This window comes from Garra rufa, chromosome 22 (genome assembly GCF_049309525.1).
Source record: "Garra rufa chromosome 22, GarRuf1.0, whole genome shotgun sequence".
NCBI lineage: Eukaryota > Metazoa > Chordata > Actinopteri > Cypriniformes > Cyprinidae > Garra > Garra rufa.
The window spans coordinates 8,103,324-8,116,861 of record NC_133382.1 but is presented as its reverse complement, the minus strand read 5'-3'; the positions used below and the strand labels follow the sequence as shown (position 1 = coordinate 8,116,861).

Sequence of the window (13,538 nt, the reverse complement as noted above, 5' to 3'; positions counted from 1 at the left end):
GAAAGATCATGTGGCACTGAATACTGGAGTAATGATGCTGAAAAATCCAGCTTTAATCACAGAAATAAATTCGATTTTTAATGTATATTAAAAGAAGAATGTTGTTTTACATTGTAATATTTCACAACATAACATTTTTTTTCTGTATTTTTGATTAAATAAATGCAGCCTTGATGAGCATTAAAACGCATTAAAAATCTTACTGATCCCAAACTTTTGACTGGCAGTGTATGTGTAATTCTTCGAAGTAGCTAACACTACTGTTTACATGTAATAGAAACTGTACGCACTGTCCGTTCAGTGGCGCTAGCAAACACATCCTCTCTGCACTCTCAAATTGGTCACACGGCTCTGTGCATTGAGTCGCGATTGTGACATTTCAGCATGGCCCAAACTCTTTAATACCACGCTGTCTCATCCCACTTTTGGTGTGTTTGGCTTCCCATACTGAACTATTGATAAAAGGCATGTTGTTTAAGCCAAAGTCTGAGCCTACCATCCAAATGCAATTTTTTCCAATTTTCCATTGTACAATTTTGGTCCAATAGCCTCTTCTTAGCTGACAGAAGTAGTGGGCCGATGTGGTTTCTGCTGCTGTACCCTTTCTGCTTCATGGTTTGATGTGTTGTGCTGTCAGAGATGCTCTTCTGCATACCTCGGTTGTAACGAGTGGTTATTTGAGTTATTGCCTTTCTATCATCTTGAACCAGTCAAAAAAGCATTTTCACTGACAGAACCTCCACTTACTGGTCAATTCCTTGAGATGGTTGTGCATTAAAATCCAAAGTAGATCAGGAGTTTCTGAAATACTTAGACCAGCATGTTGGCATCAACAACCTTTCAAAATCACTTAAATCATCTTTCTTCCTCATTCCAATGATCAGTTTCACCTTCAGCAGATCATCCTGAACATGTCTACGTGCCTAAATGCATTGGGTTGTTGCCATGGCTAATTAGATATTTGCATTAACAAGGAGTTGAAGAGATCCTAATAAGGTAGTGGCCGGTAGGATACAGTCAAACCAAAATTTATACAGACACCTTCAACATTTCTCACATTATCAGAGTTTATTCGCTATAGTTTAGAAAATGGTAATAAAATACGACAAGAACTCACAAGTTAAACTGTGTCCAAAATTATTCATCTTGATGTCAGATAACTTTGATAGAAAGGTATGTAACAAAACATGGTCAGGTCAAAGGGTCAGATCAAACTTTTGGTCCCAAATTTGTATCACTTTTACTGTTAGTCCACTGTATGAAGAATATTTGAGTACAATATGTCAGTTTACTTTATTTTGCTATACACACTTACATAAATTAACTATAGTATCCTGCACCCACTAGTCAAAACATAGCAAAAATTATATCTGGTGTCTGAATAATTTTTGGTTTGACTGTATATATGCAGAGTTTAAAAAGATTAGACAGTACATCTATGAATGTTCAATGCTGCATACTGAATAAATTACTGACGACAAACAAAAATAAAATGAGGGATTTCCTTGCAAGCACTGTATAACTTATTGTAATGCACTGGTAAACACTGAGAAAATATGTTGGGACGCCCACAGCTGTATTGTAAACACAAGCCTATGAATTTATGAATGGGCTTCAGGCATGTAACTTTCAAAAAACAAAGCAGTTTTGAATTCATTGATGTAATCTTAATTAACAAGGAAAGTCCCAAGGCTACTCTGTTAATTTCCCAACACTATGAAAATGAACAATACAATAAAAGAGTCTAATTTTCTCCATTTGGTCTCTAAATGGTTAGCACTTCTATTCTTGAAAGAACTGTAAACACAATATTGTGCTAACCAAAGTAGTTTAAGGGGGTCAGTTGTACTCTAACATATGGATTTGATAATAAACCAAGTGGATTCCGTCAGCATTTTTACTCATGCTCAGAGGGAAAGGCCCCTTATGCAAAAGAGATATTTAGTTCACAAGATTTAGTTCATGTTTTTGAAGAGAGCACCAAAAAGTCAAAGCTGTCCTTTACTTAACACTTCAGGGCTTATGACTTATATCGTCTACACTTGAGAACAGCCTGTCGACCACAATTTGGTGTTCTTTGTTTTTTTTAGCAAAAATAAATGTCATTCCGTGTGGGAATATTCTTTGAGTAAATGTCTCCAAACTCTCTCTGACTCAATAAGCCTAACGTGTGCTTTGTCAGCATGACAAATTGAGCTCATCTAGGTAACGACATACAAAAAAATGTTCCCCCCAAGTAAATATCAAATTTATCACAGAACAACAGCCCCAAATGTGAACAGAGACAGTTAGGATATTATATTTCATAAAGCGAACCGTCATAACAACATATCTGATGGTGTTGTTTATTGCTTAGGGCAATGGGCATAATTGTTCATGACCTGTTTGAAAAAGAGTGAATATGAACTGCAGACCCTAAAAGCAACGTCTAAGCCTCTTAAAACTATTTAAAATTGGACTCTGGGGACATTAACATTACTTTGAATAAAACAATCACTAATAAAAGTGAAATAAAAGTAAAAAAAAAAAAAAAAAAAATCCAAGAAATAAAGTTGCAATTCTAAGAAATAAAGTTGCAATATATAAGCAGGATATAAACTTACAATTCACACTTTTTTGTCTTAGAATTGCGAGATTATGTCTTGCAATTGTGACTTTTTTCTCAGAATTGCGTGATACAAACTTGCAATTATGACTTTTTTCCTCAGAATTGCATGACATAAAATCGCAATTGCGAGTTATAAAGACAGAATTCCAAGAAATAAAGTTGCAATTCTGAGAAATAAAGTCGCAATTTTGAGAAATAAAGTCACAATTCTGAGAGAAAAAAATATAGAATTTTAAGAAATAAAGTCGTAATCCTGAAAAATAAAGTTGCAATTCTGAAAAATAGTTGCAATTCTGATAAATAGTCGCAATTCTGAAAAATAGTCGCAATTCTGAGAAATAGTCGCAATTCTGAGAAATAAAGATAGAATTCTGAGAAATAAAGTCGCAATTTTGAGAAATAACGTCACAATTCTGAATTTTTTTTGCAATTCTGATAAATAAAGATAGAAATCTGAGAAATAAAGTCCCAATTTTGAGAAATAAAGTTGCAATTCTGAGAAATGGTCGCAATTCTGAGAAATAAAGATAGAATTTTAAGAAATAAAGTTGCTATTCTGAGAAATAAAGTCGCAATTCTGAGAAATGGTCGCAATTCTGAGAAATGGTCGCAATTCTGAGAAATGGTCGCAATTCTGACAAATAAAGATAGAATTTTAAGAAATAAAGTCGCAATTCTGAAAAATAGTTGCAATTCTAAGAAATAGTCGCAATTCTGAGAAATAAAGATAGAATTCTTAAAAATAAAGTCACAATCCTAAGAAATATAGTCAGACTTGCAAGATATAAACTTACAATTCAGACTTTTTTTAGAATTGCAAGATTATATCTTGCAATTGTGACTTTCTCAGAATTGTTTATATCTTGCAGTTGTGACTTTTTTTCTCAGAATTGTGTGGTACAAACTTGCAATTATGACTTTTTTCCTCGAAATTTTAGATATATTTAGACTAGAAACTAGATAAGCCCTTTTTTTTTGCAGTGTGTTTAATTTAAGTACACTAAAAAGTACATAGACCTTAAAAAAGACAAAAACACTTAAAAATTAATAAAACCTAAACTAAAATTAAAACATAATATAAAAATAAATAATTCAAAATATTAATAAAAACTATAACAGTATATGATACTAAAATAATACTGGTTTCTAATATCAGTTTCTGGAAATTAAAACAGCATTTAATATCTCCATAGAGATATTGATTTTTTGTGATAATATATAAAACGTTCAATACAGACCAACCATGAGCTCCATAGATCTTTACTAATGATATGTGCTTCTGTTAAATCACATACTAATGTGATTTCAACTTAATTTTTTTTTTCACGTTCAATTGACCATATGCACGAATTACTTCCTTGTTTAGACAAGCCAGCTAAGTCATTTCCGGTCAACTGTACTGTGCCGTAATATGAGCGTACTTTGTTTGTTTTCTCTACATAATCCATTCACAATCGAAGAAAAGTGTTGTTTGTCTAAGAGGAACAAACGTCCATGTACACCGTTTCAAGAATGACAAATGCCAGTTTAAAAAAATACGCGAGTAAATCGGCTAAATATGCGCGAGTCATTGCTGTGATTGACAGTAATAACCGGACCAAACATCTGACAAGCTGATGTCAAAAAAAAGAGCTTAAATGATTCAGACTAAATTCAGAGTAACAAAACTACAGCAGTAACAAGTTTGTGTTGGTTAAATATAGGCTATTTAACAGATTTTACAGTTCAAGATAAAACTTAAAAGGTGTAATTATTAAATTATATAAAATATTTCAAATTCCTATCGATTCATGTTGAGAGCATTATTTAATTATTATACCATCAATATTTAACGTATTTGTAGTATTTAAATAATTCACCCTTATAGGCTGTTTGTGTCTGAACTTATAATGACTTTCTGCATTTGCTATACTATATATATACTTAAGGGCGGTAAAAGTACTACAATTTATTATACTAGTAATTTTATAATAAATCGAAAAGCAAGACGTCTTGAAAAATAAAAGGCAACTGCATAATAATTAATCCTCTGCTGCCATCTTTTGGTCATATGGGTAATTCCATATTATTTTAGCCTAAAAAAGACGTTTTCCGTGAAAAGTAATTTTTTCCGATGCCGTTTTTGTGAATGAAAAGTGAGTCCTTTGAAGTAATTTTTAGTTCCCAGCTGTAGAGTTAGAAAATAATAAATAAATAAATGTGTTCATGACTATTAAGGCAAGTTAGTGATTATCAAGAATACCATTAAGATGTCCTTGAACAGAAGTATTGCTAGCTAGCTAACGTTAGCCTAAACACGTTATGATAGTGTTTAGCTGTCAGCATTTAAATGTACAACTGTGCAGATACAGAGAGTACGGGATTGCCAGGCTACACATTTAAATGATATGTTGTTAAATAATATGAAACTTAATGTTCATGCCGCATTGTTTATAATGTTGCAATTATAATTTTTCTCAGTTTCTGATAAGAACGAGGCAGTAGATGAGTCTCAAGAGTGTCCACCTAATATATATCACATATAAAATGAGCTTCAGCGGAAGTTTACGAGCTGGCTTATCTTTATGCCGAAGTTCTAAAGAACGCTCCGTGCATAAGGTCAATTGATCACATTGAAATATCCCATAATGAAATTAAACCATTGGAAAGAGCACAGCAGTGACCATCCACACTGATATGACACTTATGACTGGTTTTGTGGTCCAGGGTCACAAATAAATAACCTTTTTGAGTAAAACCTTTGCCTAGTGATATTTAATGAATGACACCCCAGTCAAATATGTTTAATACACAATGGATCTATATTGTACGGTGTACATTTTAGGACATCGTCAGACCTCAGTCATACAATGACAAGGCGTCATGCCTCAGACTAAAAGGCTTCAGTCACAGGACAAAACGGCCTCGTTCCTCAGACTGAAAGGCTTCAGGTCTCAGGAAAAACTACGTCAGGTGTCAGGTCTGGTACAATTAGACATCGGACAAAACGGACTCAGATTAAAAGTTATCACACAAAAAGACATCAGCCGAAAAGTTATCAGACAAAAAGACATCAGCCGAAAAGTTATCAGACAAAAAGACATCAGCCGAAAAGTTATCAGAAAAAAAGACATCAGCCGAAACGGACTCAGATTAAAAATTATCAGACAAAAAGGCATCAGCCGAAAAGTTATCAGACAAAAAGACATCAGACGAAACGGACTCAGATTAAAAGTTATCAGACAAAAAGGCATCAGACAAAAAGTTATCAGACAAAAAGACATCAGAGGAAACGGACTCAGGTGGAGTGTGACGTGTCGCGCTGCCCCGCCCCATATGACGTCACGCGGTTCATAACAAGCAAACTGGTGTGGAACGGTAGATGATGGCAGATGGAGGTAAGTCGCTCCTGATATATTTTATTTTAACGATTTTAATTAAATGCTAAACTAATTCAGTTGTACACACAGGAGAACATGCATTTCATGAGTATTGTGTGCACGTTTAAAAGTTTGTAATATTGCAACTAGCATAACGTTAGCTTTTACGTTGGCAAACTGTAGTAACAAGTTAAAGTTAAAGCGAATTATTTCGAGCTATTAGACTGCTTGATGAAAATGTAGCCTAATTGTATTATATAAAGACACATTTTTAAAAATAATTAAATTAACCAGATAATGCAGCTACCTAAAACGTTAGGCCAAGTAAAGCGAGTAATATGGGGCGGAAATAAGTCATTATCTATATCATTATGTACAGTACAGTGCCTTGCAAAAGTATACATACCCCTTCATTTTTTCACATTTTGTTTTGTTGCAGCATTATGTTAACTGCTTTAAATTAGTTTTTCCCCACATAAATTTACAGTCCTTTGTTCCAATCGTCTTCCATTATAGATAATGAGGCTACATGCTTCTGTGAACCTTCAATGCAGCTGTTTTTTTCTAGATCATTGCCTTAACGCAAGTCTGTCACTGAGCTCTACAGGCAGTTATCTTGACCTCAGGACTTGGTTTTTGCTCTGATATGCATTTTCAGCTGTTAGACCTTTTCTGAGAGGTGTGTGTCTTTCTAAATCATACTCATTCAATTGAATTTGCCACAGTTTAACTCCACTCCAAGTGTAGTAACATCTAGAAGCAATATGAATGCTCCTAAGCTAAATTTTGAGTGTCCCAGAAAAGGGTATGAATACTTATGCAACGGGATCTTTTCAGTTTTTATTTTTAATAAATTTGCACAAATGTTAAAAAACTTTTCTTTTTTTTTGCTTTGCCATTATGGAGTAGGGAGTGTAGATTGATGTGAAAAAAATGTAATTTAAAGTAGTTTAAAATAAGGCAGCAACATAACAAAATGTGAACAAAATGAAGGGGTGTGAATAATTTTGCAAGGCACTGTAGATAATAAAATTTTTTTTTATGTGTAAATACATCTAAAACAGGACCAACTGGTGGCCTGCAGTTATTTTTCGTAAGGGTAACTTTACTACAGTTTGCCAACGTACAAGCTAAACGTAGCTAGTTGCAATATTACAAACTTTTAAACGTGCACACAATACTCATGAAATGCATGTTCAACTGAATTAGTTTAGCATTTAATTAAAATCGTTCAAATAAAATATATCATGAGCGACTTACCTCCATCTGCCATCATCTACCGTTCCACACCTTTTTTTTTTTTTTTTTTTTTTATTGCAAGACAAAAAGGAAAACAACAATAAACAGCACTGCATAGAAATACAATAACATAAAAGGAAAGAAAAAGAAAATAAATAAATAAAAACAGCACCTCAATCAGTAAGAAAAAGATCGTCATATGCCTTAAGAAACTTGTTATTCTTGTTATCATCAATAAGTTTAAGAGAATGAACAGTAAGCAAAATCTCTGCGAGAAAGACATCAAATCTAGGTAACATATTAAGAAATTTGGATTTCTGAATAAAAAATTTACAATGCAAAACAAAAAAATTTACAACAAGTTCAGTAGCATGGTCACTGCTAGAAAAATATAGAAAGATTTCTTTTAGTGTAAATTTTCAATTTTAAATTGCTGGCAGAGGAAGATTGTACAAAATCATAAATTCTTCATATTCCAGTATAGTGCCATCATCTTTAAATAAATCCAAAACAAAAACAAAAAAAAGATTTTCCACGGATTAAAATACATGAATTATTCCACAGAATTTCTTTGTGGGGAGAAAAGTTGTGCACATAACACAGTTTCCAAGCAAGTAGAGCTTGTTGGTAAAAATTAGAGAGAGAAATCGGCAATTTAGAAGGGGTGAAATTGCATTTTAAAAGAAAATCTAAACCACCTAATCTATGAAATATAGTTTTGGGGATATAGTACCAAATTGAATCATTACTACAGAGACATTTTTTTAACCAACTAACTACCGTTCCACACCAGTTTGCTTGTTATGAACCGCGTGACGTCACACTCCACCTGAGTCCGTTTCGTCTGATGTCTTTTTGTCTGATAACTTTTCGGCTGATGCCTTTTTGTCTGATAACTTTTCGGCTGATGCCTTTTTGTCTGATAACTTTTCGGCTGATGTCTTTTTGTGTGATAACTTTTCGGCTGATGTCTTTTTGTCTGATAACTTTTCGGCTGATGTCTTTTTGTGTGATAACTTTTCGGCTGATGTCTTTTTGTGTGATAACTTTTAATCTGAGTCCGTTTTGTCCGATGTCTAATTGTACCAGACCTGACACCTGACGTAGTTTTTCCTGAGACCTGAAGCCTTTCAGTCTGAGGAACGAGGCCGTTTTGTCCTGTGACTGAAGCCTTTTAGTCTGAGGCATGACGCCTTGTCATTGTATGACTGAGGTCTGACGATGTCCTAAAATGTACACCGTAATATTGGTTGTAGTAAAGAATCACAGTGTACTGTGAGTTCACTGGATCTTCTGAGAAAATGCACAATGTGTATTCAGTGGCTTACCTCCTCCAGCACATCAGCTAGCTTGCTGAGTATTTCTTCCTGAAGGCCTTGGAATGTCGGAACGCTGCGAACAACATAAAGAGAAAGTTTGAGGTTTTGTCGGCTAACAAATCATCCTATCTGACCAGACGAAAAACAACCTGAGCGTTAGTTACAAAAGAACGGGCTGCAAAGGTTGAGTCTGTGAGTATTTTTAAAATTAATATAGTAATATCAGAAATAAACTCTGGTAAAATCTATGAAACTGGTATGAACAGAGTATGCAAGAAACTGACAAGCACACTTGCAGCCTCAGAAATAATGCCTCAGGTTGAGGTGTGGGTGGACTTCTCATGAGTTTTCATAAAAAAGGGCTGCCAATCATTTTAAATAGCTAAGAAAACCAGTCAACCAGAAAGAACTTTTCTCAGTTGACTCTCAGTAGAATCAAAAAACCTTCAAATTAAAAATACATGCTTTTGCAGATTTAGAATAGCTAGGGGACATTAAACTCAACATGAGTGAATATGGACTTTGCTTTCTTCATTCAACATCTGAAACTCCTCAGAGGATACAGCACAAATGAAATCTATTTCTGCAGTCACACTGTCCAGGGCATCAACGTATTGATTCTGAATGCGACACTTCCTCTCTCGCTGCTCCATGTAGCTCATAGGCATCTTAAGTTCCCTTCAAAAGCCAAGTTCTTTCCATTCCTTGACATCAGCAGCCATACGGTTTCCAGCAAAGCTGGTTTGCGGCCTTTGGGGAATTGAATTTTCCTTGAGAATCTTATTGCAAAATGTCATTCTTTTATCCATGATTGAATGATTGTTTTAAAAAATCAAACAAACCCTGACCTCTTCATTCAAGAATTCAATAACTCACTACGTCTGAAACCATAACATTGTTTTCTTTCTATTTTCAGAGCATGGTTTATTAGGTGTTTACTAATGCTTTTACTATTACTCATACTTCGGGTTAGAGGTTTCTCACCATTCATCCTTCACCATTTGTACATAAATGGTGCATCAAAATCAAAATCGTAGTTTATTGCATTTCTAAGTTTGCCTTTCATGTCTAAGCACTCAGATTTATGTTTTTTGCCTGGGAGACGTTAGAACTGGCAACAACTACGATAAAGCCCATAAAAATACACAGAAGGAAGAAAATCTTTGTTTGGGCAACCATGATTCCCACAAGACCCACAATACTAGATAACAATGGTTCTCAGCATATTTTTAAGGGAGCATCCCCTGGTGAAAAAAACAGCATATGCTGGTTAGGTATGTTTTGATGTTGGTTTAAGCTGGTCCTTAGCTGGTTAAGGACCAGCATAAACCAGCAAAAGGACCAGCATAAACCAACTAAGAACCAGCGTAAACCAGCAAAGGACCAGCTTAAACCAGCATCAAAACATATCTAACCAGCATATGCTTTTTTCAACAGGGTCAAGATGACTAAATGATTTAAAAAAAAAAAAAAAAAAAAAAACTAAAATTAAGATATTTTTAATTCAATTCACCATCTTAACAAGAATTTTATTTTTTTCTTTGAAGAACCTGTATGTATATGGGGAGACTAATTTTAAAAGCGATTTGAAGACCAAAAAAGTCATAAAAATCTTATAATGGGCATTGTATCTTTAAAGCACAAAATGTCAAAAATAAATAGCTAAATAAATATTTAAACATTAAAAATATATAAATTTATAAATATCTATACAATATACAGTTAAAGTCAAAAGTTTACATACACCTTGCAGAATTTGCAAAATGTTAACTATTGTACCAAAATAAGAGGAATAATACAAAATGCATGTTATTTTTTATTTAGTACTGACCTGAATAAGATTTTTCACATAAAAGCCATTTACATATAGTCCACAAGAGAAAATAATAGTTGAATTTATAAAAAATGACCCTGTTCAAAAATTTACATACACTTGATTCTTAATACTGTTGTTACCTGAATGATCCACAGCTTTTTTTTTTTTTTTTTTTTGTGACAGTTGTTTATGAATCCCTTGTTTGTCCTGAACAGTTCTAAAAAATCTTTCAGGTCTCACAAATTCTTTGGTTTTTCAGCATTTTTGTGTATTTGAACCCTTTCCAACAATGACTGTGTGATTTTGAGATCCATCTTTTAACACTGAGGACAACTGAGGGACTTATATACAACTATTACAGAAGGTTCAAACGCTCACTGATGCTCCAGTAGGAAACACAATGCATTTAGGGGGAAAACTTTTTGGATTTGAAGATCAGGGTAAATTTAACTTATTTTGTCTTCTGGGAAACATGTAAGTATCTTCTGTTGCTTCTGAAGGGCAGTACTAAATAATAAAAAAAATATTTAGGCAAATTAAGCAAAATGTACACATCTTCATTCTGTTCAAAAGTTTTCACCCCCGGCTCTTAATGCATCGCGTTTCCTTCTGAAGCATCAGGAAGTGTTTGAACCTTCTGTAATAGTTGCATATGAGTCCTTCAGTTGTCCTCAGTGTTAAAAGACGGATCTCAAAATCACACAGTCATTGTTGGAAAGGGTTCAAATACACAAAAATGCTGAAAAACCAAAGAATTTGAGGGACCTGAAGGATTTTTCTGAAGAACAACGGGCAGTTTAACTATTCAGAACAAACAAGGGACAAAAAAAAAAAAAAAAACTGTGGATCATTCAAGTAACAACACAGTATTAATAATCAAGTGTATGGTCATTTTTATAAATTCAACTATTCTTTTCTTATGTGAACTATATGTAAATGTAATTTTGCAGATTCTGCAAGGTGTAAGTAAACTTTTGACTTCAACTCTATGTTACATATTTAATATTTATCCAATAAATCACGAACAGCTGGAATAGTCATGGGGTCTTTGAATACTGTAGTTGATATTGGGAGCCTTGGAGTCAAAACAGCTGATAACCACTGCACTAACACTCTCACATTTTCACTTGTACTTTCTACATACGATGTAAACTATAATATGAATCCAAAATCCATTATTACATAATGCAGTAGACATAAACTGGGAGAGAACGCAAGTCTGAATGCATTTTTAATGTAGGCTGTAGACCAATCGATATTAGATAATAAAAATAAGAATGTTCTAATAAAGCAAAGCTATTCATAAACAGCTCATGGCTAAAAATCAATAATTTCAAAGTGAGTGGAAGGAGATGAATTAGGCTCGAAGGAACAGAGTGAATTTACAGAAAGCAACAGCACTCTAATCATTATCTGCGTCTAACCAACAAACATTTCACTCTCCTCAGAAAAACTGCCGGAATATAACGACAGTTGATTAGAAACATTTGACAGTAATATGCCATTTCACCTTCCAAAATATTACAATCAAAACCCATCACCTGCGAGGTTAATGATACACGGCAAAGGACAGTGAGTGTAAAGCCTGAGTTATCGGTGATTGTGTAACCATTCACTTCTGTGTTATTCATTCGTTATGAAAATCAATTTCTTTTATTGCATACTGGTGAGGAAAAGACCTCTTCCATCAGGGGTTAGGAAGAATAAATAAAAAGGAACAGAGACGCAGCCCACCTCTTCAGAAACTCCATGTACTCTGCATGCTTGATGAGTCCGGTCCTCATCATGATGGTCTGGAAACATTGGCGGTCGATGGCCCATAACTTCACATTCATGAGGGCTGAGGAACAAAATATAAAAGTAAAGAAGTGAATAATAACCATATATATTATATAATAAATATGTGCGTACAATATCACTGTCCTTCAAGCTTTAGAAGAGAATTCATGGTGTATTGCTCACATAAATCATATTTTACAAGGTTAAGTTTCATTGACAATACATTTTTAATACAAACACTGCTAATCAATTTTTCTTTTGTTAAATGTCCTATCTAATTTTAATTTTGAAATAAATCCTATCTAATATCTATCTATCTATCTATCTATCTATCTATCTATCTATCTATCTATCTATCTATCTATCTATCTATCTATCTATCTATCTATCTATCTATCTATCTATCTATCTATCATCTATCTATCTTTCTATCTATCTATCTATCTATCTATCTATCTATCTATCTATCTATCTATCTATCTATCTATCTATCTATCTATCTATCTATCTATCCACTGCCATTCAAAAGCTTGGGATCAGTGAGATTGTTAATGTTTTTTTTTTTTTAAGAAGTTTCTTCTGGCTGCATTTATTTGACCAAAAATCCAGAAAAAAATGCAATATTGTGAAATATTATTTTAATGTAAAACAACCGTTTTCTATGTAAATATATTTAAAAATGTAATTTATTCCTGTGATGCAAAGCTGAATTTTCAGCATCACGTGATCCTTCAGAAATCATTCTAATATGCTGATTTATAATCAATGTTGAAAACATTTGTGCTGCTTATTATTTTGTTGGAACATGTGATACTTTTTTTAGGATTCTTTAATAAATAAAAAGTTAAAAACAATAGTATTTATTTAAAATAGAAATCGTTTGGAACAATATGAACTGCCATTAAAAAAGTCTGTGGTCAGTAAATAATACTTTTATTCAGAAAGGATGTGTTAAATTGATAAAAAAGTGATAGCAAAGACTTATATTGTTAGAAAAGATTTCACTTTTGAATACATGCTGTTCTTTTTAACTTTTTAATAATCAAAGAATCCTGAAAAAAGTATCAAAGGTTCCAAAACATTGATTATAAATCAGCATATTAGAATGATTTCTGAAGGATCATGTGACGTCAAAGATGAATAAAGATATTATGAGATTAAGATTCATTTAAATCAGTGGTATTTTAGTATGATTATATGATTTTTTTAAATTATATATTTTGTACATTTTAGTTTTTTTTTGTCATTTTGTTGGGTTTCTGTCATTTTATATATATTTTTTTTAATTATTTTTTTTGTCATTTAAATATATATATATATATATATATATATATATATATATATATATATATATATATATATACTATATATATATATTATATATATATATATATATATATATATATATATATATATAT

The 13,538-nt window shown here is 32.9% G+C and overlaps 1 protein-coding gene across 1 annotated transcript in view; it reads right to left on the bottom strand.

The window, feature by feature from the left end:
* Positions 1-13,538, bottom strand: part of LOC141298250 (cGMP-dependent protein kinase 1-like) — a 269,682-nt gene that overhangs the window by 98,296 nt on the left and 157,848 nt on the right. The window contains exons 4-5 of the mRNA XM_073828761.1: positions 12,076-12,181; positions 8,535-8,598 (exon numbers count right to left, since the gene is read on the bottom strand). Coding sequence (XP_073684862.1) covers positions 8,535-8,598; positions 12,076-12,181 — 170 coding nt within the window. The remainder of the gene's footprint in view (positions 1-8,534; positions 8,599-12,075; positions 12,182-13,538) is intronic.